Source organism: Podarcis vaucheri (genome assembly GCF_965113315.1).
Source record: "Podarcis vaucheri genome assembly, chromosome: Z".
Classification (NCBI taxonomy): Eukaryota; Metazoa; Chordata; class Lepidosauria; order Squamata; family Lacertidae; genus Podarcis; species Podarcis vaucheri.
The window spans coordinates 21143256-21168410 of NC_138758.1; the positions used below are offsets into that span (position 1 = coordinate 21143256).

A 25155-nucleotide genomic window follows, 5' to 3' on the forward strand; every position below is an offset into this window, starting at 1 on the left:
TTATCCCCCCTCAACAAAGAAGCAGAAAGAAGCAGAATGCTAAACAAAACAGAGGATTGCAGGCCATAGGGAAAGTTGGGGTTGAACTCCCTCCCTCCTAGAAAGAATAAAATAGAAAGGGGGACACTGATTCAGTCTTATGATGTGCCTTCGTGAGAGTAAATCAAAATGATAAAGCAACAAGTATTAGTAATAGCAGCAATAATAAAAGGTGAAGCAGAACAAGTGAGAAAGTATGTGGGAAAGGTGAACCTCCTTAGTCCATACTTTCTGAGACAAATTTGCGATGTAGCTTCCTAAGCCATGTGTACAAAAATGCAAACCCTGAGGTAAAGTGTGAATAAAAATGCACGTTTTTGGGTGAAAATATCATACGGAACATTTGGTGAAAATGGCAAACAGAAATGCAATATAGTGCGGAAAATTGCTTTGCAAAACTGCATAGGAAAATATTATATTAGGAGAAAATTCACACCAAAATGTTGATGAATTTTCATAAGGACTGATCTGGAAATGTGGAGAACTGAACTGGAGGACTAGAAAAACTGAGAGAAACTGAAAATAACTCTTTTACCAGTCTCTAAAGAGAACACAGTAAGTGGTGGAAGCAGGTGGTTAAGCTGCTTCTATGAACTTGCAGATAAAGAAGGAAGAAAAAAAGGGGGTGAGGAAGTTGCCCTAATAGTTCATTAATATTTGGATACCAGCAAAACAATATGGGAACTGTGGCTTCCCTTCCCTTCCCAAACATTCCTCCTTTCTGTAATCACCCCTTGTTAGGGAGATGTTTGGTGGCTGCTTGTCATGGGCAGCATCCATCTTCATTTGTATCTATCAAATCCATGTATAGATGTTCCTGTGATCCTAAATACTTGAGATGGCACATTTGTCACCAACATTACAGTGATCTCTCTGAAGTGCTGGTGAGAAGCATTTGGTGCTGGGGCTGAGTTGAAACATTTTCACTATGAAAGCGGGTTTGGAAGGGAGCACCAACAAATTATCTGAAATGTCTTTTTTTTTTTTTGCACTGGTTTTACTGCCCCATGGCAGCTGCTTTGGCGTTCTTCTGGATGGCTTACCAGATCCAGCCAATAAGGGAACACATAGCCAAAATGATCCAGATTTCCTTACCACCTTCATGTTGAGGACACTCAAAAGCACCCCTTGGCTACTTCAAAAGCAAGCACACAACCATCACCCTGGCACCCTGACTCATGAGAATCTCACTGAAACACTCTCTCTCCTTTGATTATTTTCAGTGTAATTTATTTTCTCATAAATTGATGGATAATTGTCAAAAGAAGAAGAAAAAACGAGCAAATTTTTAGCAGGGCACAGTGCCATTTTGAGCAGATAAATAACGGGAGGTGTAAGAGCTAAGCAGCTCCTTCCTGAGTTTTTTGATCTATGAAAAGAATGTTTCTAGAGAACATGTTAAACAATCCACATAAGCTTGCTAACTTTAGAGGCAAGTATTCTAAAGACAGAACTTGAGACTCCAAGAAACAAATGAGGCTAAGATTGAAGAAGGTCCTATCTTCCTGCCGCAATAAATTCTTGCATGGGTTGTTAATAGACATATGCTGCTAACCCTGGAGCTCTTTGGTGTGCGATTCAAGAAATATGCCTTTATTGCCAAAGTAACACCCACCTACCCCAAATATAATAGCAAGTAATGTGATCATTGCCCTTGGCGGCACCATTAAACTGGGCAGTGAACTGCTGCAAATAGCTGTGAGTATTCAGCATCAATACAGACTTAAGGAGGTTGGGTTTTAACAGCCAAATGTGCACCACAGTCTACCCAAACATAAAAAGCACCTTTCAAACTTTTTTTTTTTTACTGAAATGTTAATGACCAGAACAAACTATAGGAGGCTCAAAAGAAAAGAAAAAAATATTTCAGTGGATGAAAGGAAACACTAAATTAAAACTCCAGCTTTTTAAAAAAGGAGGGGTGGTGGTGCTGTAATTTATCTGCTTTAAGGAAATTGTTAGCTAAGGGGACGAGGAAGATATTAATCTTTCTCTCACTCACTCCTGTTCTCTGGAAGAAGTGGAAAGGTTATTTATTTACTTAAACATAAAAACCAAAACCAGTCAACAAGTGAGCCATCTCTGAAAAGCTTTGCTGGGATAATAGTAACTTAATGGTTTCCAAATATACTTTCCCTACAGCTTTGTTTTAGCAATAAATAAGAGCACATTGTCACAGTGTCGAGAGAGCGAAGTCGGAATAAAACAAGTTTCTCTTTCATGTTCTAAATGATCAGAACAGAAAAGGAGAATGACACTTATGCGGAAATGTATTGCATTTCCCAACAGAGAAATATTTACATGTCTTTTGACCGTGAAATATTTACACAAAAACCATGAGAAAGAATGAAGATGACTTGGGAAAACTGGAGAGGGGAAACAAACGTCTGTGATTAATCCTGCTACCAATAAGTGCCCCTGGATAAGCAGAACCAAAGGGAGCAAGGTAAAATGAATTTACCCAGGAGACAATTCAGGCAGGATTTCCAGTGTGATAGCCCTATAGACCAGAATGACAGTCACAACTGCATAAATGGTTCTTCGACCAACTGCCCTTCTCAATGCAAATTGGAGATGGCATGGGGATTGCGGGTGATATGGTTGTGGATGATACGGTGCAAATCATCCTGCATTCTGCACACTAGAGACTTGGATGTTTTTCAATCTTTTCTTCTTCTTGAAAGCAGAGGTGGGGATCTTTTTTCAGCATAAGGGCTACAATGCATTGCGGGCTCCTGGAGGCCACATGCCAGAGGCAGAAAGTGAGCAAAGCAACAGATACGACTCTTGCACTTGTACATTCCAGCCATATAAAAACCCACAGATTTCTACATACACACAACCGGCATCCAAGCAAGCAACAGATACAGGTTTCAGACACAGATCTTTCTCAGATCTACCTGAAGATGCATCGTATCAAAACTAGGATCTTAAACATGCAAAGCATGAGATTTACTGCTAAGGTGCAACATCTCCTCTCCAAAATTGGAGCATCCTACAGCAACTGCTTTGTTCAACTTCAATGCACGCTACCACCTCGGAACTCCTCCATGAAAGTAAGCTTTATTCACAACTTGTTAAAAGGGACCATCTTTGGAATCATTAATAGCACCCATAATCTAGGGAGATGGCTGCTTCACCTTGTCTATAGCTGTCTTTAACTAGAACCTTTGCAGGATATGATTATTTTTAATGGTCTGAGAACTGTATGGTTCAAAACATCAGAAACCACCCTCCCCAGATCCATTAGGGATTATATATCATCCCAAGCAATTTCTAACCCAAAATCTGTACACATTTGTCACCGTGCATAATAATAAAATATATAGTAAGGCAGTTGTAATGCTTCACATGGTATTGTATTCGATAGTTAATTAGTTTGTTGCCCTGCCTTTGTAAATTACTGCTATTTATTTGAGCCCTTGAGATGTAGCAGGTTAAAGATCTTAAAAAAGGAGATAATAAAAAATAATAATAAAAGCAACTCTCAATGGGGGAAAACATGGGCACCTGCATCTGAGTAGCAGAGTTCATAATTTCGTTTGACTCTCGAAAACTGCCAGAGCAGTATCTGTTCCAAACGATAAATCCCAGTGTTGCCAAGCTGAGATTGTTTGGTTGTACTGCTAGCATGAACACATCAAAAACAACTTTGTCAGGAAAGGCAGCAGCTTTTGGCAGCCGGGAGACTAAAAATTGTAAGTTTCTGCTGTAGCCGGCAAGGTATATATTTTATTATTTTCATTATTTTTTGTGGGGGGTGGTGGAAATAAATGTGAAATTCAGTCTTCCACAAAAGAAGCAGTGTCATGAGAAAACTTGGGACTCAAAAAACTTCTGTAAACGCTGCATTTTCAATATTGGAGTGTCAGTCTTCATTCATTCCTTGACAAGGTTGTCAGTCAAACGGCAATCTAGTTTTGTTAAGACTTTAACCAAAGATCAAAGCAATGATACTGCTGAGTTCACATTATCTTCCCAGAGATAACGACTCAAACACTTTCATACACTGCATCGATATTAACTTTGCTCCGGTCCATTCTTCCCGGGCAAATAAAATGACACAACGTTTTGGCAGCCTCTGTAGGCCTCACTGCTTCCCCCGTCAATGGATCTATTCTCTCCATGCTTCCCCCTTTCTTCCCCCCCAACCCCTCACTCCAGCTGCTAGCTCAATACTGTGGCCGGCCAGCCCAGCATTCAAATAAACAGATGACCATTTAAAAAAAGAAAGAAAATGAAACATTCTCCCTCCCTCTCTCGTTCTGGGTCTCCTTCTTGAAATATATCAAATGTCTTTTATTCAATAACAATAGTTAGGCAATAAAAAGATGAGTGAGCAAAAATGCGGTATATCATCATTTTGCTTCTGACTTTAGCCCAATGGCAAATGAAAGGCATCCAGAATCAATTCCAAGAAGCTAATAAATTCCACCAGTGAAAGCAGGGAAAATATAACTTTTGCAACCTCATCATCCAGCTGATTTGTAAGCAAAGCTGGCCCTCGTTCCTGAACAGTATGTCACCTACAGTTTCACTTCCAAGTGGGTAATATAACATTTCTACGGAGCTTATATTCAGAGGCTAAACATATTTATATCTTCTTTCCCAAAACATACAGCCAGCTAATACCACAGTAAAAATAAAAATGTTCTGGCGACGGGAAATAATCACATTGATTGCTATCAGTTATTTCACCAAGTAATGGTGACAGAAAGGTATGTCAGCATGCGAGGCTGTGCAGGCCGGGCATTTTTTAGCTTTGCAATCATTGCAAAGATCTTTAAGGGTTTTACAAGGTGCCCTAAATTGGTTCCTGTGCACTTTACAATTGCAGAATGGTGTCTCCAAGGCCCACAACTGTGCGTGTGGAAATATTAATGTCTTGGTCAGTGGCGTAGCGTGGGTTGTCAGCACCCGGGGCAAGGCAAGTAATTTGTGCCCCCTAACCCATGGATTTGCGCCCCTAACCCGTGGATTTGCGCCCCCTAACCCCAACCCCCAGATGTTGCGCCCGGTGCGGCCGGCCCCCCCTGCACCCCCCACGCTACACCACTGGTCTTGGTACACCCACTGGTCCAGTTCAGATGTTACGGGACAAACTATGTCCCTCCACCCCCAGCCTTTCACAGGTTTCGTTTCCCTCCCTCACTTCCTGGTTTGCATGAAGTATAACTGGTCGTTGCACCTGTACTGAGCAAGCTAACATTACCACTACCCATCACTCACCTCCAACTCAAAATCGGAAGCCTTTTCAAAGCATGGTTTCTATATCTAGTTTATGAAGAAACAATGGCTTGCAGTAATCCGTTTGTGTGATTCAGATGCAAAGATCAACTAAACTTATTGCAAACCAGGAGGTAAGGAAGATAACTGGATCATGCAAATGGAGGCTAAAACACGGTCTGGTGAATTGGGCAGAGCCCATCTCCCCAGGAAGACTGAATAAACCCTGAATAAAAAGAGATGGTTGGATCCAAACTTAGATGTGCTTGGGGGCTGACTCATTGCAATAAACAGGATTTAAGATAGTTTGCAGGTTCAGCTGAGTCCCGTGGATTTCAAGAAGTTGTGCCCATCAAGTTTTATAAGTCCCGGGACAAGATCATATTATTACATATTGTTACATATATATAGCCCTGAGCATCTTATGACCACTTTACTTGTGGGATCACCTTAACCCGCCATATGTGCCTGCTTGACAGCTTTGATTTGCATAAGTGGTACTGTTACAAGTGCCACACAATACACATCTTGCACTTGTATGAAATCAATCTTGTATTGTGGCTGCACCTACACTTTGGAATTCTCTGCCTATTGTTGTGCAATACTCTTTTTGTCAGATGCTTAAAACATTTTTTATATGTTTTACCTCTTTTTAGATACTGTTGATTTTAATAATCCCTTTAAATACCTATTTTAACTGGTGTGTGTGTTACTGATAATTTCAATGTTTCATTCTACATTTTTGTAATCCACTTAATAGTTTTGTTTTTACAATCAAGTGGTAAAAAGATTTTGTTAATAAAATAACAGAAGGGACCAAGCAAGAGAGAAAGAATTCACATTCTAACCTGGGAATTGGGAACTGACTGCTTTTAATGAAAGGGCTGGTACCATGCTGTTTTTGTGTGATTATTTGTATGCTTTAAACATACTTTATTTACACACATAATTATAATTATATTTAATTGTTTTAAAGTATTGTCATTTTCTATGCTTTTAGTGGTTCTTGTTTGCATCTGTAAACTGCATTGGGTCCCGCCAGGGAAAATAAATCTATATAACAACAATGGTAATAATGATAAAGATAAAAAGATAATGATATAATGATAAAAGATCTATAAGGCAGAATGTGGCTAGAACAGCCCTGACAGATGGCTGCCCTCTGGAGAAACAGGCTGTGTTCACACGGCAGTTTGTTCCATCCTCATGTTTCCCTAACTGTTAATTTCTGCATTTACACGATGTAAAAGCCACTTCCGGAAACATCGTGGAATTCAATTGCACAGATTTAGTGCTCATTTATATGTTACTTGCTTCCAGAAAAAAGAAGAAAAAATATGTTTGCTAAACTTGCATTTTATTCCACTATGTTTCTGGAAGCTGACTTTTTTAATGTAATGAGAAAGCTCAAATATAATGCAGAAATTAACTGCTAGGGAAAATCAGGAAAACTGAATAAACTGTAATGTGAGCCACAGAGAATAAATGTGCTGTATCTTCTGCATGTCACCTGCCCATACATCTAAAGATGCTTATCTTGTTTCCACTTAATCTTCTCCAGGCTAAATGTACTATGTACACAACTCCTTCAACTCACAGGATTTAATTTCCCAGTCCTTTACCATCTTGATCGCCATCCTCTGCATATGCTCCTGTTTCGTCACCATCCTTCATAAAATGTGGTCCCTACGTTCCAGATGTTGGCCTGAGCAGCACAGAATAAAATGGAACTATTAACCCTGACACTATTGCTTTTGAAACAAAATAAAAAAATCCCTTCCAGTAGCACCTTAGAGACCAGCTAAGTTTATCACTGGTATGAGCTTTTGTGTGCATGCACACTTGTATCTGAAAAAGTGTGCATGCATACAACAGCTCATACCAATGACAAACTTAGTTGGTCTCTAAGGTGCTACTGGAAGGAATTTTTATTTTATTTTGTTTTGACTATGGCAGACCAACATGGCTCCCTACCTGTAATTAGAACTATTGCTTTTGTTAATGCAGCCCAACACTGCATTAACCTTTTTTTTAGCAGCCACACTACACTGCTGGCTCATGTCTAGAAATATGAACAACTAAGATGCTGGCCTGGGCCAACCATGCTAAGGGAGACCGGCTAAAGAAAATGACATAATAAGTGGCAGGCACAGCTGTGTATCATGCACCACCATTGTAAGGAAGGGTATCTATGTCACTCTTGCCTCTCATTCTCCACCTCACCCCAATGTTGGGTACAGCAGGGCATGCTCCAACTCCCTGGAGTCTTGCTTCAGACCAAAGATCCATATAAACCAGTAACAAGTCTGTCCTGTCTTTGTATTTAGTGAGAAGCCCCATATGAAGCTCAAAAACAGGACACATAGGAATAAGCTATGCAACACCCAAAATCTGGTAGTCAATATCATACCATTCAAATGCAATTTTTACTTACTGAATTTGTATTCTGCCTTTCTGCCAAGGAGTTGTAAGCAGCATATGCTGCTCTCCTCCTCATTTCAGCACCACAAACATTATGTGAGACAGACTGAGTAGCAAGAGATTCCAGAGTCTCCCAGTGAGCTTCATGGTCAAATGAGGATTTGAACCTGAGCCTCCCAGGTCCTAGCCTGACACGCAAAACTCTACTGGCCCTAATATATTGCCACTCTTCTTAGGTTGTGATGCTCAGAGCTTAACACAGTGCACAATGCTCCAATGTATCAGGCAAACCCAAACATTCTGTGTGAAGTTAAAAACAAAAAACAAAGAAAACCAAGCCTCTCAACCTCTGAGATGTGATCATTCCCAGCGATGGCATTTAATAGTCTGCTAGTTAGAAGCTTTGTATTGATTAATGAAGGCTTAGCAAAAGACAAAGAGCCTGCAATGGTCCAAGATAATTCAACATTGCTTATGACATCAAAGATGTTGCTTAGGTTTGCGTGTGAATTACGGGATGTGTGGATCAGCCGTGTGCAAATTAGCCACCCTCCATTGTAACTGTGAATCAACATCAATACCCGCTTTCTTTCTTTCTTGATGTGTTCACTAGAAACTTGAAAGACAACCTTGAATCTCTTTATTTATATCCTTCCATGGCCCCACCAGTCAGCCTTTCATGGCTGTCCTTGTGACACTATTCTAAGAGCTGATAGCAAAAGATGCCATTAAAAATGGTCTTAGCTACAGTGCGCATTTAGCGCTGGTTAGAGGAAATAATTGCAGCCAGGGAAATGCTAGCCAGTCAATTAACCCCTAAATCACATCTTGAGCAGCACAGTAAATAAAGGGTACAGGTTCAAGTCTCAATTAGGGTGACCGTTTCCCACCCACCCCGCTCCTTTAATAATGTAGTCTTGTGGTCAATTAAATTCCTTAACACTGGATTAATTGCTAAAGGAACAACGGGCAACTTCTCATTTAAAGGTTAGTTATAGAGTGCCTTAGCCTATTAGGTTTATTGTCAACTAGTTCTGAAGCATCAGTCAATTGTGATGGGAGTGTGGGGGAGATATTGCCAGTGCCACTGAACTATTACCGGCAGCCTATTCCTGACCTTGCCAGTATCAGCCCTTATGCTGCCCTTCTTTCAAGCTGCAATCCTCTATCTACTTACCTGTCCATAAGCTTCCATGAACTCATTGGGCCTTACATCTGTGGAAACATGTATAGGATTCTGCTGCTAGGGTCACTTCACAATAGGTACTTCACATTCGTGTGTTTTGCTCCCGGTGTTGTACTGGTGCGAGTGGGAGGGAAGGGAAGGGAGATGGTCCCTTTGAATGTTTTGATTTATACCCCACCTTTGAGGATACAGATGGGGAACCTTCAGTCAATGTTGAGTCTTGAAGGCCTGTTTAAAAGTGTGGAGGGATGTGCCTGATCTCACGTGGTACTGAATCGCACAATTTGGGGGGCCACCACGGAGAAGACACTATTCCACATGCCTGCCAGCACACAATGCTCCTAACATTTTGTCTGTTCCAGCAGACCACAGGGTCAGCCTATAAGAACACAAGGAGCTGCCTCACACCAAGTCAGACCATTGGTTCATCATTTTGGTCAGTACTGCTCACACTGACTATCGGCAGCTCTCCAGTGTTTCAGGCAGGAGTTTCTGCCAGCCCTACCTGGAGAAACCAGGAATTTACTTTGGGCTTTTCTGCACTCTACCACTGAACTGCAGCCCTTTCCCAAAGCCATTGTTTTATTGTACAAATCGACCCCTCACCAAATGAGTGCTCCACCATAAACTCAGATCTCTTAAAAAAAATTAAAAGACTTCAGCTTTAAAAGCTATAGATGCTAAGCCCATCAGCATTTCTATCAGTTTGCATGGCATATTGGTGGAAACAGCAACTCAGGATATTAGTTTGCCTTTCCATCTGCTTGCTCTCTAGATTTGTGCCATTTATGAAGCACTTCTTTGCTACTCTTTTTTGGGGAGAATAAAGTCTGGGATCACCTCATGGGAAGCGAAAGACATATGCTGATATTCTAGGTGGTGGTGGTGGGAGACTGATTCTTCTTGGACAGCATTCTGTTGAGTAGGTGCTGGAATCATATAAAACGAACACACCAAAAAGGCAGAGAGAGAAGGAGGTGGGGGGGGGAGTCACCTAAGTTCCTGAGCCAAATCACTGATCTTTTCTTATCTTCCAACTCATTAATTTTCACCCCTTGCTCAAAAATGAAAACAGTCCATCTGAAAGACTGTCTATTATTACTGCAACCCCTCCCCTCCCCAAAACTATTTCCAAAGTTTCTGAAAGCAACAATAACAGATGCTGGAACGGTTGAAAGTATCAGAAACTGCAATGCCACGCAGAATAAAACTTCAAAACAAAAAGCAGAGGGGGAGAGCGATTTGTACATTATCCCAATAACTGGGAATGATTTCAGGGTTTAAAGACACAGGTAGACAGTATTTCACCCCTTATATAATAAAACTTACCAAATCCAACCTAGTCTCTACAAACAAATGGGGAAAGGATATGGCTCTTTCACAATATTTGTAGGCAATTACTTTTTCAAAAAAAACAGTGCTACAAATTAGCTTAGATATCTATTGCTAAAACTTGGGCCGCTTGAGGAATCTGGTGTTCATAAAAACCACTATGAACAGACTTCAGTTGCACCTTCCATGTCTGGTTTGGAAGTTAGCTAACTCCTGAAACTTCTGGAGCAATTTTTGGCTCAAAGTATATTTGAAAGTGCATATTTTGAAGCAAGAATACATCTTAAAATGGATACGGTATTTAAATATGTGTTTAAATGCTAAATTTTCATGCTCATTAAAAGAACAATTTAAAATTAACAGATTAAAGCACAAATGGAATTGACTTATGATGAACACATGCAAAAATGTCATGAACTAACTTACCCATCCTCAGCTAAACAAAAGTGCCATATATTCAAAAATGTAGAAGTGTTGTTGTGTTGTTTCCCTTGCCTATTTTGAACAAATTCATATTTTCCAGTTTATAGAGACTACATAATACAGGGGAGAATTAAACTTAAGGCTGCCGACATGATTTTTAGGGGCCCAGAACACTGCATGTGAATTGGGCTCTCCTTCTCACACTCAAAAGTGTACAAAAACTTGCATACACTTTGTGCCATAAGAACATTCATACCCTCTTTTGTAGGAGGGATAGAGTACACAAAATAAAAAAGTAAGATATATGACAGACAGAATGCCATCAGGTGAAGCTTTCCCCATAGATGTAAAGGTAAAAAAGGTAAAGGATCCCTGGATGGTTAACCCCAGTCAAAGGTGACTATGGGGTGTGGTGCTCATCTTGCTTTCAGGCCAAGGGAGCCGGCGTTTGTCCGCAGACAGCTTTCCGGGTCATGTGACCAGCATGACTTAAACCGCTTCTGGCGCAACGGGACACCGTGACAGAAGCCAGAGTGCATGGAAACGCCGTTTACCTTCCCGCTGCAGCAGTACCTATTTATCTGCTTGCGTTGGTATGCTTTCAAACTGCTAGGTTGGCAGGAGCTGGGACAAAGCAACAGGAGATATTTCCATAATAGAAAAGGCCTAACCTGATGGATTTCTGCCTGCTATCCAGCTCAAGAGCCCTGTTCTCCCCCCTGTGCCAATCCTGAATGGTGGAAAGAACTTAAGTTTCATGAGTTGTAAACTGGTTATGTTGCTGTAGACCTTTCATTAGTAGATCTTATGTTAGCAGTACTAAATAAGAGTACATTTTGGATGGGGATTGTGATCAAAGGAGATTGATGATTTACGGCAACTAAGCCCATGCCTGGAGAAATCAACATTAAATTCTTAAAAAGCAAGCTGCGCATTCTAAAAACATTTGTTGTGATCATTTATTTTTTTCCTTAATAACTACAGCAGTGTTACCAGAACAAGTCAAATAGCTACCACTTTCTTTTTCTTGTTTTGAGCAAAAAGTATTTCAGTCTTTGACACGAATCTCTCCATTTACAAGTTTTTACCACCAGCAGCAGTGAATCCCCCTATTTTTCCTCTATGGGTGCTAAAGCAATTAATCACCTGCCTTGCCCATTGCTGCTATAAGTTTAACCCCTGCCCCCACCAACTGCATTTACCTAAAAGAGACTGAATAGCAACACTGTACTACACTGCAAGCGGATCATACACTACTTGCCTCTCCCCCCCCCCCAATAAGTATAGCATCACTGGGCTACTTTGTAGGGATGACATAGCTTACACATCGTCGAGAACAATCCTCCTGCTCCTTGCAATATATGGTAATGATTGATTTTATTTCCATTAGCAGGGCATTTACTTGATACCCACATACTGAAGAAGAAGCAGAAGAAGAAGAAGATAGCATGAAGCTTAATCTGAGTTAGAAAGAGCATGAATTCCTGTTTTTGCTGCTACTTTTGAGAGGACACACTACTGCCCTGTCACCACAACACTGCAGTTCTTGATGTCTCAGTTGTTGTTGTTGTTGATAGAAGAAGAAGAAGAGTTTGGATTTGATATCCCGCCTTTCACTCCCCTTCAGGAGTCTCAAAGCGGCTAACATTCTCCTTTCCCGTCCTCCCCCACAACAAACACTCTGTGAGGTGAGTGGGGCTGAGAGACTTCACAGAAGTGTGACTGGCCCAAGGTCACCCAGCAGCTGCATGTGGAGGAGCGGAGACACAAACCCGGTTTCCCAGATTACGTGACTACCGCTCTTAACCACTACACCACACTGGCTCACTGATATTATTTGGATAGCAATCACTTCTCTATGGAAAAAGATGGGGAGGCAGCATCAAAATGACACAGAAAGTCCCTTAAAAATTAACAGGGCAGCCTTTTGATATTGTCTGATTCTAGAGGAAAAACTAGTTTGACATGCGCCCCCCATCCCTGACCTAAACATGGCTTCAAAATGGCCCAGGAAATCTCTTCTGTATTGTCTGGAGAAGATATTTCCTTGGCCATTCGGAAGCCATGTTTGTGTCTGCTCTGGTTTGTGTGACTTTATGCTTCTCTATAGCATTTGTCAAACACACCTCTGACTTCACTCACTGGTGAAACACACTGAAAGGTAAGGGTAAGCTCATAACTAACAAAGCAATTGCTTCAAATGGTGCCTGCACATTTTGCTTCATAACTTTCATTCCACATGTGCTAGGGACACTTTTTTTTTTTTAATGAAAGCTCACAGTTTGGCTCCCCTGCTGGATCTGGACCTGTAACCGCTCTTCCCTGCCCCTAGGTGGTCCTGATTATTGCGGCATCCTACAGGGACACACTCTGAAATCTGCTCCCTACCTATTGAGGAACAAGATCACCTTGTCAGCATTTTAGTGCTTCTTAATATGGAGTGTTAACAACTGTAGCTGGATTTTGCACAAGTTGCCCTGCTAATTGTTATGGAATACCAAACTTTTGGAGTTACATTTAAGACGCAGGCAAACACCTCTCCCTCACTCCCCTGCTCCCCCACCCTGCCCCCATTACATGCTTTTAGTAATTTGCTCAATGACTGAAAAACTCCAAGCTACAGCAAAGCTGGCATTTTATGGCCTGCAGAGCTATAAATCATTTTAAAAATCATGATGATATTACTCAAACCAGATGTGAAAACATATGTTTGCCATGCTTGTGTAAATTGCTGACTTGTCATACTTAATAAATGTTGATAATTTTGAGTTAACTACATACCACCTTAATAATAACTTTGAAAACCTTCACAGGAATAAACACTATTATTATTATTATTATTTTTCTTGGTAAAGACAAACAGTCAGGGTATGAAAAATGAGGCTCACATTTCATACAAATATACAAATATTACGGAAGGAAATACTGTATACAAAACACAAGTAACAGAAGTATATAGGTAAGCTACACGGCACAGTGCAGATATGACTGCAGAATCTGCACTCCTGAACTGGCCTTCCCTATTTAATATTCATCTGCTTGGTATAATTTTGGTGGAGTGTGAATCAAAATTTGTATAATTTTGCCATATAACTTGCAATAATCTGTAGCCACAGGCTCACTCCAAAATGGGTGTTCTAGGGGGGAAAACTGTATTCAGAAATGCAACTGTCAGCCAACTTGCTGAGTCACAGTAAGCACTCAAAATCTTTAGTCATATTCATATTTAATCTATTTTTGCATACCATATTATACTTGAATTTATTTATGTAGACATGTTCACTCTGCTTTTCCATTCATATAGTCCTTCAAAGCAACAAAAAAACAACAACAACCAGAAAACTCAGACATCACAAAACACACACATACACTCTTCAATGAATGCAGCAACCAGCAAAACTGGGGGAAAGAAGCAGCAGCAAAACCAGGACCTAACTCTGATAAGATGACCATCTGTTAAGCAGAAGACTCAGGTGACAAATGCTGGGGCACATTCCCAAGAGCCACGTTACAAGGGAACAGCCATAGCTCAGAGGTAGAACATCTGCTTGACATGCAGAAGGTGCCATGTTCAACCCGTAACACCTCCAGGTGAAGCTGGGGATTACTATTATTTTGCCCCCTGTCTGAAACCTCAGAGAGCTGCTGCCAGTCAGTGTAGACAATACTGAACTAGGTGGACCAAGGGCCTGGTGGTTATGTCCCTTTGTGCTTTTGAACCTATGCTGCACCCTCATCAATGCAGTAGCCTCAGGTGCAGTGGAGGTCACTATCCTGTTACCACTATCAAAGTAAGATTCAGCTGCCAAACTAGGCAGCTTCTGTACGTGGCATGTGTGTGTGTGTGTGTGTGTGTGTGTGTGCGCGTATTGTCCTTCACCATGGACAGCAAAAGTATACTGAAAAAACAGTGTCTTGATCTGCTATCTAAAGGCAAGACAAGAAGGAACCAGATGGGTATTTCAATACAGGGTTTGATATATGTAGCCTTATGGAGCTCAAGACCCTAATATCTCAAGGCTACCCCCACACTACACTTGGTCTTGGTCCTCTAGAACTATTCGGGAATAGATACCGCCAGCCAAGGGCATCAACATCTATCTTTGTGTTGAAATTATGTATTATTTCCATCAACCTGTGTAAATGCTCTCTTCCCAATGAATAAAACCTGGCTCTTTTGAACTTCACGTCTATACTTCTGGGTTGCTTTTCTGTCTGTCCCTATCGCTGGTGTGTTTATTTCCATGAAGCTTGAGGCCTCAGAGGTCTGGATCAGCTGTTTTACCTCTACATGAAAGAAGCTCACCAATATCCCGAACAACTGATTGAACTTGCAGCCTATGAACCAGACAGGGTTTGTTTGTTTGTTCTCCATGGTTAGAAGACAGAGTACAGAGGGGGCGGGGGGCTTTGCAACAAATGCCATCTAATTGTAATCTAAAAGCAAACGAAAACTACACACTTAGCTACTGTGATCATTTTTCAACAGACAGGAAGAGTGCAGTGAATCCAGTCTTTGATCCTTTGTGAAGAACGATATATTAGAGGATATTACCTTTTTCCTTCAGGAGTTTCTTTGGGTTGGGCCCAGGTTCTTGATCCACAGGTTCACCCTCTCTATTAGTTGGCAGCATGCCTAAAAGAATGGGCATGACAGAGTGAAGAAGGAGAAAGAGTGAGGGTCATTGACCTGCTTATTTGCCAAAATTATAAACAATATTCTCAACGTACAACAGTGAAGAGCAATTACTATATTCTTGGGGGTGCTCAATCTTCTTGAGATTGCTATTCAGGAACTGGAAATGTATTGTGCCACATACCTGCCACCAAGGATCAGGTTTTATAATGAACACTGCTTTGGCTAGTGGGTATGAGATTTGTGAAGCCCAAGAGCTTCAACATAGCTGGCCAATTCATACAAAGTCAGATGGGAAAGGGCCTTCAGAGCACATCCTTTTAGTTATTCGGTGTCCCTTTTCCACTGGTGGCCCTTGACTGGGCTACATTACATCACAGTCAGAGAAATCAGAATAGTTAACTTTATGGCCACTGCAAAGAATTCACAGATGTTCTTAAAGCTTAACCCGACCATGATTGCAGTGTAGGATTGTGTCAACTGAAGCAAGCCTTAGCAGGAGAGATACCTACTCTTCCTACTACAAATGCTTTCACATAATTATTTAGTTGTCTCCTTTATCTTTTTTCCCCAAAAAAGATATTTATTAAAGTTTTTAAAATATAACAATGAAAATGAAAAATAAAAAGAAACAAAATACAACATACAACATAAAAACAGTTAAAAAACAAATAATTTTCCATAACATATCTTCCTTACGCTTATTTCCCCAGACCTCCTCATACCTCCCTTCTTTGTATTCCACTTCAATTTGTTAGTTCAGCAAATCCTTACCATTAAGCTTTTACCCATTTGTAAACCTTTTTTTCGTATCTCCTAAAGCATTACAGCTGGAAACCCCTTAATTTCTATCCTAGTTGTCTCCTTTATCACCATTGATGATATTCTACTAATCTGCCTGAGGTATATTCAAATGTCAATCCATTTATGCTCTCTGAAATACCAAGTAATACTATTTCCTAGTGTGAGAGAGGTCACATCTCCAAGTGAATTTGCAAAATACTTTTCCCCACCTATATCAGTGATAGGTAACCTGTGGTCTTCTAGATGTTGCTGGACTTCAGATCCCATCAGCCCTAGCCAATGGCCAAGGATGATGGGAGTTGTAGTCTGACATCCAGAGGACCAAAGGTTCTCCATCCCTGCTCTGTGATCAATACTGGCAACTGGAGTCTAGTAATGGATGACAGCAAAATTGCTGTGGAACGTGAAAATGCACACCAGTTAGATCATTCAAATATAAAGCACCACCATTTCTAGGAATTATCTTTCACTTTTTTTAAAAAAAATGCCCGGTTCCCCTACTTTGTACCATGTTGGACACATTCACAAGTTCAAAAAAATCCATATGCACCATTTGCTCATGCACCTTGTATGATCAATTCTGAAGTGGTTGTGTAGGAAGGCACCTAGTGTTAGGAGCCCACATTATCCCTTCCATATAAAACCCTAACGCATTAAAGGTAGACTGGGGCTATGTTTTCTGCCAACAGATGTACTCCAACACCCCTGTGCCCTGCTACAATGGCATGTTCAGTGAAAATCTGAAGGGAGCAGCCAGCTATACTCCCACTGGCCCCTTCTCCACATCACTGGGGCTCCCAAACAGGGGGCTCTGTCTTCTGTGAGAAGGGAAGAGCCAGATAAGCACACTTGCCATGAGCAAGACCATGAGGCATAGCTCCATGCCACCCCCAGGGTTTTTTCCAGCAGGAACTCACCAGAACTGAGTGAGCACCAGTGGGCACCATTGCCATTATAAGAGAACGGAGGAGGTGTTCATGGTACGTTTTGGCACCTATTTTTCTAGAAAAATAGCACTGTGCACCCTCCATCCATTAGTCATACACATGAGAAATGGGAGTCTAGGGGTATGGACAAAATGAATGGATTTATTTTTTTTTGGAGGGAGGGAATTACCAATTCTTGCAGACAGGGGGAATTAAGCCTGCAAGTACAATACAAAGAAAACCACGAAGAAAGTGAAAAACTGCAGATGAGTTGAGACATGAGTGATTTCCTCTGAAATGTTCAGATTAACTAATTAAGAAGAGTGATTCATTGAAATCATTTCGGAAGAAAAATGCTTTTAATAGACCGGAGGATTTAAGGAATTGGTAATTATCTGTAATTCCTCTCACTTAATAGACAGATATAGACAGCTAGATGGTTAACAACCCAAACTGATGGATGACAGTTCAAAGACAATAATCTTTGCCACTGAGATTTTTCTTTTAATGTAGCACCTGTAAAATCACATGGATAAGGTAACTATATGATATTTGGCTTTCTTATTTTCTTTATTGATTAAAAATTACATTTGTCATACTTAACAGAACTATTAAAATTCTATTCTAAAGTATTATTATTATTATCAACATACTTTTCATGACTCTGATGAATGTTTGTTGTCAGAGAGCAAACATTTTAAAATAAATATGGCGATTTTCAGGTTGCAATCAGATTGCAGACTGAGACTATAGGAACGTAGGTAGCCTGCCTTACACAGAGTCAGACCATTGGTCTATCCAGCTCATATTCTTTACTCGGACTTGCAGGAGCTCTCCTAAACTAATATAATCTGTTTCCTAAACTTTCCAGGGCTGAAACCAACCAGAGCATATTCTGTGAGGAAGTACTAAGTATAACTGTTACCTAATTAAATTGGATTCAAGCTTGTATCATATTCCTCTCTCCACTTAAAATTGGGTGTGCAATCTTCCTTGGGAATAAATCCAACTGAACTCAGTGGGATGAACTTCTCTGAGAACAATCTTAGGCTTGTGCTCTTAAGTGGCTAATCTAACTGATTAAATGTTATTGCCACCCACAGTCATTGTTTGCATCCTTTGGATATATGCTCACTTCCTACAATTAGCTTCCTTTCCACCTGTCTCTTGTGAGAGATCTTTGACAAAGGACACTTCCAGACAACAGTGGCATCGGAACAGTCGCCATGAATAGGGTACCAACCAATTCTATCTGATGTGTTGTCAAGCTGCGATGGAGAACTTGAAATGCTGCTGCTCTGGTGTGAAGAGGCATGACTCCCGGGCCGCTGACTCTCTTCCATGGATGGGGCTGGTGAAGGGCTGTCATGAATTCTTTCCTTTAGAAAGAAGAAGCACATTAAAATAAAGTATTTGGAGTACATCACTGCTGCCCCAATTCAGACTGATGGCTAGGCCATCCCCCAAACCTATCAGAACACACACATATATCTGCCAAGACAGTACTATCATAGGTGCATCGGCAGAAGAGGCAGAGAAGGGTAGTCAAGAGGGAGAGCAGGAATGCATGCTGGCATGGCTCTGTTGCAGTGCCTTTGAATACAAGGGGGACTCAAGACCTCAAGACCACTGGGAATAGCAGGTAGGGAGAGTGCTGCAGGTGGCTGTTCAAAAGGCAGTCAGGCATCAACCAGCCCCAGAGTGCTCTGGTGAGAGACAATCAAAGGTAGAAAAGAGCCCAGAGAGGTGGGGGGGGAGTGCTTTAACTCCACTCCTTAATACCTGGGGTACAAGCTAAGGCAGTGGCTGTGTGAGATGACCATGTCATAGTAAGCAATTACAGCAATCAAATATTATTTGGTGTTACTTTAGAATACACTTTCAAGATCAGTTACCCAAAGGGCAGGCTTTTTTTTTTTTTACCTCCAATGCATTTTTATGCTGTACACCAAGGGTTGGGTAGCCTGTGACTCTCCAGATCTTGCTGAACTACAACTCCCATCAGCCCCAAACAGCAAGGTCAATGGCCAGGAATAGTGGGAGTTGTAGTTCAGGAGGCTAGCCACTCCTGCTGCACAACTTTGCTGAATTGCTTTGTGTTCTGCTCTACGGATTGGGTCCACCTACATCTGCTAGGCTCTACCTCAAGGTTTGGCAAAGTCTGAGAGGCTCCGTCCTTAGATCCATCAAACATCTCTTTCTCACCACCTCTTGCAGCTCTGATCTCTCTCCGTGCTGATGCCAGATCCTGCCCAGTGATTTTTTTATTTTAGGCTCTGGCTTCCCAAGTCAGTAAGGTATCCTACTATACGGAATACAGTTCTCTGTTTCAAGTGCTGATTGATCCAGGTCCAATTTAAAGATAAAAAAGAAGGGAGATCATGAGTCCTGAAGCTGCCCATCAGTAGTTAGCAGCTGGACAGCAGACTAAGCAGGCACACTGGTCACAGTTTCAACCCACTATTTAAATCACAGTAATTATTTCCAATTTTCTATACCTACAAATTAACACATGCAAATTTTATGTAAATCTATCCTCTTTGTGTCCTCTGTTGGTGATACATGTCCTCTTGGGAGGGGAGGGCCACTACTCAGTGGTAGAGCATCTGTTCTGCATGCATAATGCCCCAGGTTCAATCCCTGGCATCTTCAGGTAGGGCTGGGGGAAAGTCCCCTCTGAGATCTTAGAAGCTGCTGTTGGTCAGTTTAGACAACATTGAGCTAGATGGTTTAATGATGTGACTCAGTATAAGGAAGCTTCCTCTATTTTGGCAATGTGTTAAGGTGCCATGCTACTAATCAAGCCTCATATTTCAAGCTCTGCTTCCAACAGGCTGTGCAAGGGGTCCTAGAACAGAGTTTCCTAATTGCAATACTGTACGTAGCATTTGTCTATTCCAAACACACGGCGCTGAAAATGTTGCCTGAAATTCGTTTTTTTAATAGGATAGTTATTGGACATTCAATGCCAAGTGAACCTCAAAATCATGTAGCAGATGCCTATCTATTATACAGTGGTTAATCCTCAACGGACATGATTTTTAACTCATTATCTCTTATTTAATGAACATACAATAACTAATAAAACTTAAAAGAGAAGCATTTAATTGCTGTACTATTTGTCTACTAATTAAAAATATTTGTTAACCTTAAACAGATCGTAATCTATTCAAGGCCTTTTGTGCCTCTGTATCTTGAGGGCATTTTTGATTTAAATCAGTTTGAAACAAACATTGGGTGTTTTTTCCTTCTCTCTTCCCGGGGGACCTGTAGGATATTATTGCAGAGATTATAACTATATTGGTAAGAAAAGGAGGAGAACAATAGGCACTACTATTTTGGGTAGTGAAAATGGCCTCTGGATTAAATTACCTAAAATGAGAAAGGACCTGAGAGAGAAACAAGGAAGCGTTGGTTCTGTTTTTTGAATTCTTCCCATCTATTGCATGCATTTGAAGAGTTTTTTCCCCTAGTTTCCAACCCCTTACTCGCCCCAGAGAACCCCTTTGATTCAAGACTTTAAAGCAGAACCCATGGACCTCCAGATGTTGTTGGACTCCAACTCCCATCAACTTCAGCCAGCATGGCCAATGGTCAGGAAAGATGGGAGTTGTAGTCTCTGGCCTAATGGAACAATGACAGAACAGCTTAACTTGCAAATAATGAACCCTGGAAAGAGAAAGCACATTTGCATCATTGCTAACTAAACCTGTGGGCACATGCATGATGTGAGAAGGATTTCCATTTCCCAGGTAGGCAGTAGTGGAGCTCCCTAGAGGTCTGGACTCTTGACAAACTACATTTAGATGGCACTTGGTGATAAATGAAGACCCAGCAATGAGAACCAGGATGTGGATTGAGACGTTCTCTATAATGGAAGGCAGTTGTGATTCTCTTTTTGCCCCTTAATATATGCGAGCGGTTTCTTCTTTGCACGTAAACAGATCCATTTTTCAGCCCCGTAATCAGTATGCATCTATTAAGCTACTTAACAGCAATGAGCTGTGGTTCATTAGGTAGCTACTGTTGTGTCTCCGTCTAGTTAAAATTTCACAGCAAGTTAATCTATTTTATTACAAATGAGAACACAAGCGATAATGTCCCCGCCATTTTCCAAACACAGGGTTAACAGTATTTGTAACAAATCAATGAGGACATTTCAATAGAAAAATTGCAAAGCTCAAAGCCTGAAATCTTTTTTTTACACCTTGATGACTTCATTCTGTCGTTTCTGAATTTTACAGCCCCATGTCACTCTTCATGTATTTCAGTTTTGTTCTCATGAAATAGCTGTTGTTCCGCTAGCCCAATACATTAAAGTCTTCTTTCTGAAGGCTTCTTCACTCAGAGAGAAGAAAATATCAGAAAAGCGCAAGGGGAACCTGTGGTGCTTGGACTCCAGCTCTTGTCAGGTCCAACCAAGCATGGCCAATGGTCAGGAGTGGTAGGAGTTGCAGGGGAATCAGAGAGCCACAGATTCCCCATTCCTGTATTAGAAGACTGCTACAACAAAACTAAAGCCTGCTGTCAATAGGTCTGCACTCTACTTGAAGAACCAGGGTTGCAGTCTGCAGGTGCTCCTGGGTTGCCATGTGGCACACATGGCCAGGGGCAAATTTGCACAGCTTTGGCTGGAGTACCAGCTACACCCTTTCGTAGATAAAGTAGACCTGCATGGAACTACCTTTGAAGAATGTTTGGAAACTTCAACTAGTGCAAAACGCAGTGGCAAGCGTACTATCTAGGATTTTTTGGGGGGAGCACATTACTTTATCGTTGTCTAATCTGTGCTGGCTTCCAGATCAATTTTGGGGACAATTCGAAGTGCTGGTCTGTCATTATTATTATTATCATTATTAAAATTTGTATACCTGTAGATTTCAGGGCGGTTAACAACATAAGATTACCACCTCTATCTATCTATCTATCTATCTATCTATCTATCTATCTATCATCTATCTATCTATCTATCATCTATCTATCTATCTACCTACCTACCTACCTACCTATCTATCATCTATCTATCTATCTATCATCTATCTATCTATCTATCTATCTATCATCTATCTATCTATCATCTGTCTGTCTCTCTGTCCATCCGTCCGCTCATCCATCCGTCAGTTCATCCATCCATCCATACTAAAAATCAAAACAAAGACAACCAATAACCACCTCCCCTTCGACAACACATTTAAAAAGGCATAAGATGTCAATCAGCCAAACGCCTAGTTAAACAGGAACATTTTAGCCTGGCACCTAAAGGTGTATAACAAAGGCACTAGTCAAACCACAGATAATGCCCTCTCCTCAGCTGTCACCTGCAGAACTTCTTAGGGTGGCATGAGTCTTAAAAGGGCTGCTTTTCCAATCTTAACACCTGAGAGGATCTGTAGGGAAGGAGGTGGTATTTGAATCTTACTTCAGCACTGGCAAAGGGACAGCGTCCTTCACTGCACAGAAGGGCATCAGGATGGCGTAAGAATTAAAGACAACTCAACTGTGCACCAACATTTTGCCACCACTCCACGCCATCAGCATCTGCCACCTGATGCTCCAGTAGCCGGATGGGAGAGCCTTGCTTTCTATGATACCGTTCTAAAAGCATTTCTCTTTGCCAAGGCTTTCCAAGATTAGTCTGAGAGTCATGTATATTGCTGGTTATTGTGGATATGTGAAATTACTGCATTTCTTATTGGTTTCACATTATTTCATTATGCACTGTTTTTCTTACTTTGGGTACATTGCTTTGCATTTTTAAAATGTTGAACACTTTATACACATTGTTCAAAGTAAAATAATTAATAAATAGCTCTGTCAAAAAATTACCAGTTCTCTCTGTTCCTTTCTCATTCCATACAAACTGAAACTGCGGCCAGTTTAAAATAGACAAACACATATGGGCTTAATAATAATAATAATAATAATAATAATAATAATAATAATAATATCATTTACCAATAAGTGTCCTATTTCCCTTTGTATCCCCCCTTCTAACATATGTACAGAAATGCAACCTGCAGGACATTTTCTCATACCCTACTCCCCTGCAAATGAACTGCTGAACTTCAGCAGACCACCCAGTCATTAAAAAGCATTTAACATTACCTTTAGTCCTACTTTAGTGCTGTTAGTGTGCTTATTGGGCAAGTGGCGGTTGTGTGTGTGTGTGTGCATGCGCGCACACATGTGATTTAACTGTAGGAGTTTGCATGAGAACATTGATGTTTTATTTGCATTTTTATGTTTTGGTTTAAATGCAAGTCACCCATGAATTTGTTAAGGGGCTGCCTGGAATGCACTGGCTAACTGTTCCCACTAGATGCCAACACCCTAAAGGGATTCATACATGTGGAAGTATTGACATTAGTGCTCCCATTTCCATGGATGGAACCCTATGCATATACACCCATGTCTGCTTCAAATAGATAAGATCATGCGTCAACCATGGGGGAGTGCCAGTACTCCCCAACCATGGGGGAGCCCCAACCATGGGGGACTAACCAGTAGTGTGTTAGTCCATGCATTCTGCATAGCCCCTTTATAAGTTCAGTACCAATGGGTACCACATGACAGAAGATGGCTTTTGCCAGGGCCCAAACTACCCATTCACAGTGATCAAGTCAGCCAAACTCACAACAACATATACATAACACACAGATACACACACATGCAGAGCATATCTATTCTTGACATAATCAACTTGACCTTAGTACTTCCAGCAGTGATATTTCATAGTATTGATCTTCACTTGTGTGCCAAGTGTTTAGAGGAGCTGTGATGCTAAGGCTTGCTTGTTTATTTTTATTTCTAGTGCAGCTATAATTACTCATCCAAATGTTAATCTATTAATGAGTTCCTTAAGGACTTAATGGCATTTCTCTGCTGACAAGTGGGTTTTGCAGCTCTGTCTGAATACTGGAAATTTTATTCATACATTTGTCTCGATATTTCTTTTTAATTTATGCCTTTCCTCTTGTGATCTTCTGGGCAGGGCAATGTGGGAGTTAACTCACTAATGAAACTGGAGGCAGCATAACAACATCACCCTGCTTCAGGATCTTTCTGAAAACAAAAATGAAGAAACTTCAAGACTGTGATTTTATAGGGAAAGTATGGCTTCCCAATGAACACAGAATACCTTTGGTAATGTAAATTATCTCTTCAAAGTGATGTTTTCACTGTGGTGTTTTTAATGTTATTATACCTGTTTGAGGCTGAACTTCTCAGAAGGAGCTGAAGGCTGCATCAAGGGTAGCCCTTTGGGTCAATCTTTTGACAACCAAACACAGTGATACCTCTGGTTATGAACTTAATTCATTCTGAAGATCCATTCTTAACCTGAAACTGTTCTTAACCTGAAGTACCACTTTAGCTAATGGGGCCTCCCGCTGCCGCTGTGCAATTTCTGTTCTCATCCTGAGGTAAAGTTCTTAACCTGAGGTACTACTTCCGGGTTAGGGGAGTCTGTAACCCAAAGTGTTTGTAACTAGAGGTGTTTGTAACCCAAGGTACCACTGTATCCTTTTGGAATAGTGTTTTCAAAGAACCTCCCCATGCATTCATAAAACATATGAGAGGGAAAGATGTACCGTGCTGAACAGCCTTGTCTAAAGATTGGCACATCTCTCTGGCTATGCCCCCTGGCTCCCACATGTTCAGCTAAATTTGTGAAAGCAACATGGTAATAGTGGGCACTTTTATTCCTTTAAAACGGATGCAGAAGTATCATGGGGTATGACCAAATGAGCATTTCCATGTTGGGAGTGACTAGCCATCACATTCCCATTCCCCACAAATATTCAGAAATGGTGGAGCTCTGGACTGTTTTGCCCATGTAATCCTTATAACCACATGAGAGAATCATCCAAATGTTCCATAGAATCCCACCACCAGGAAATGGCAACCATGCCACAGGTAAAGTATAAATCAGGCTTAAATTGGATGGATGTGTTTCAATTCAGAACCTCATGTGAGCTACAACCTGCATATTTAGCTTCAGGAATGCAGACTTTCCCATTCTTTTCAACACAGGGGGCAATCCCAATGAATGAAGCTCTTACGGTGGAGTTGGGGGATCTCCATGTACACAGCAAAGCTTCTCATCCACAGCATATCCCTGGAGCAATGATCTGAACTTCACACTTTTCTAACCTACCACTTGG

General features: G+C 41.0%; 1 protein-coding gene across 10 annotated transcripts in view; it reads right to left on the reverse strand.

The window, feature by feature from the left end:
* Positions 1-25155, reverse strand: part of DACH2 (dachshund family transcription factor 2) — a 322493-nt gene that overhangs the window by 40046 nt on the left and 257292 nt on the right. For all 10 annotated transcript variants that reach the window (XM_082207563.1, XM_082207556.1, XM_082207558.1 and 7 more), the window contains 2 exons: positions 18237-18372; positions 15183-15263 (listed from right to left, as the gene is read on the reverse strand). In XM_082207563.1, the coding sequence (XP_082063689.1) occupies positions 15183-15263; positions 18237-18372 (217 nt within the window). The remainder of the gene's footprint in view (positions 1-15182; positions 15264-18236; positions 18373-25155) is intronic.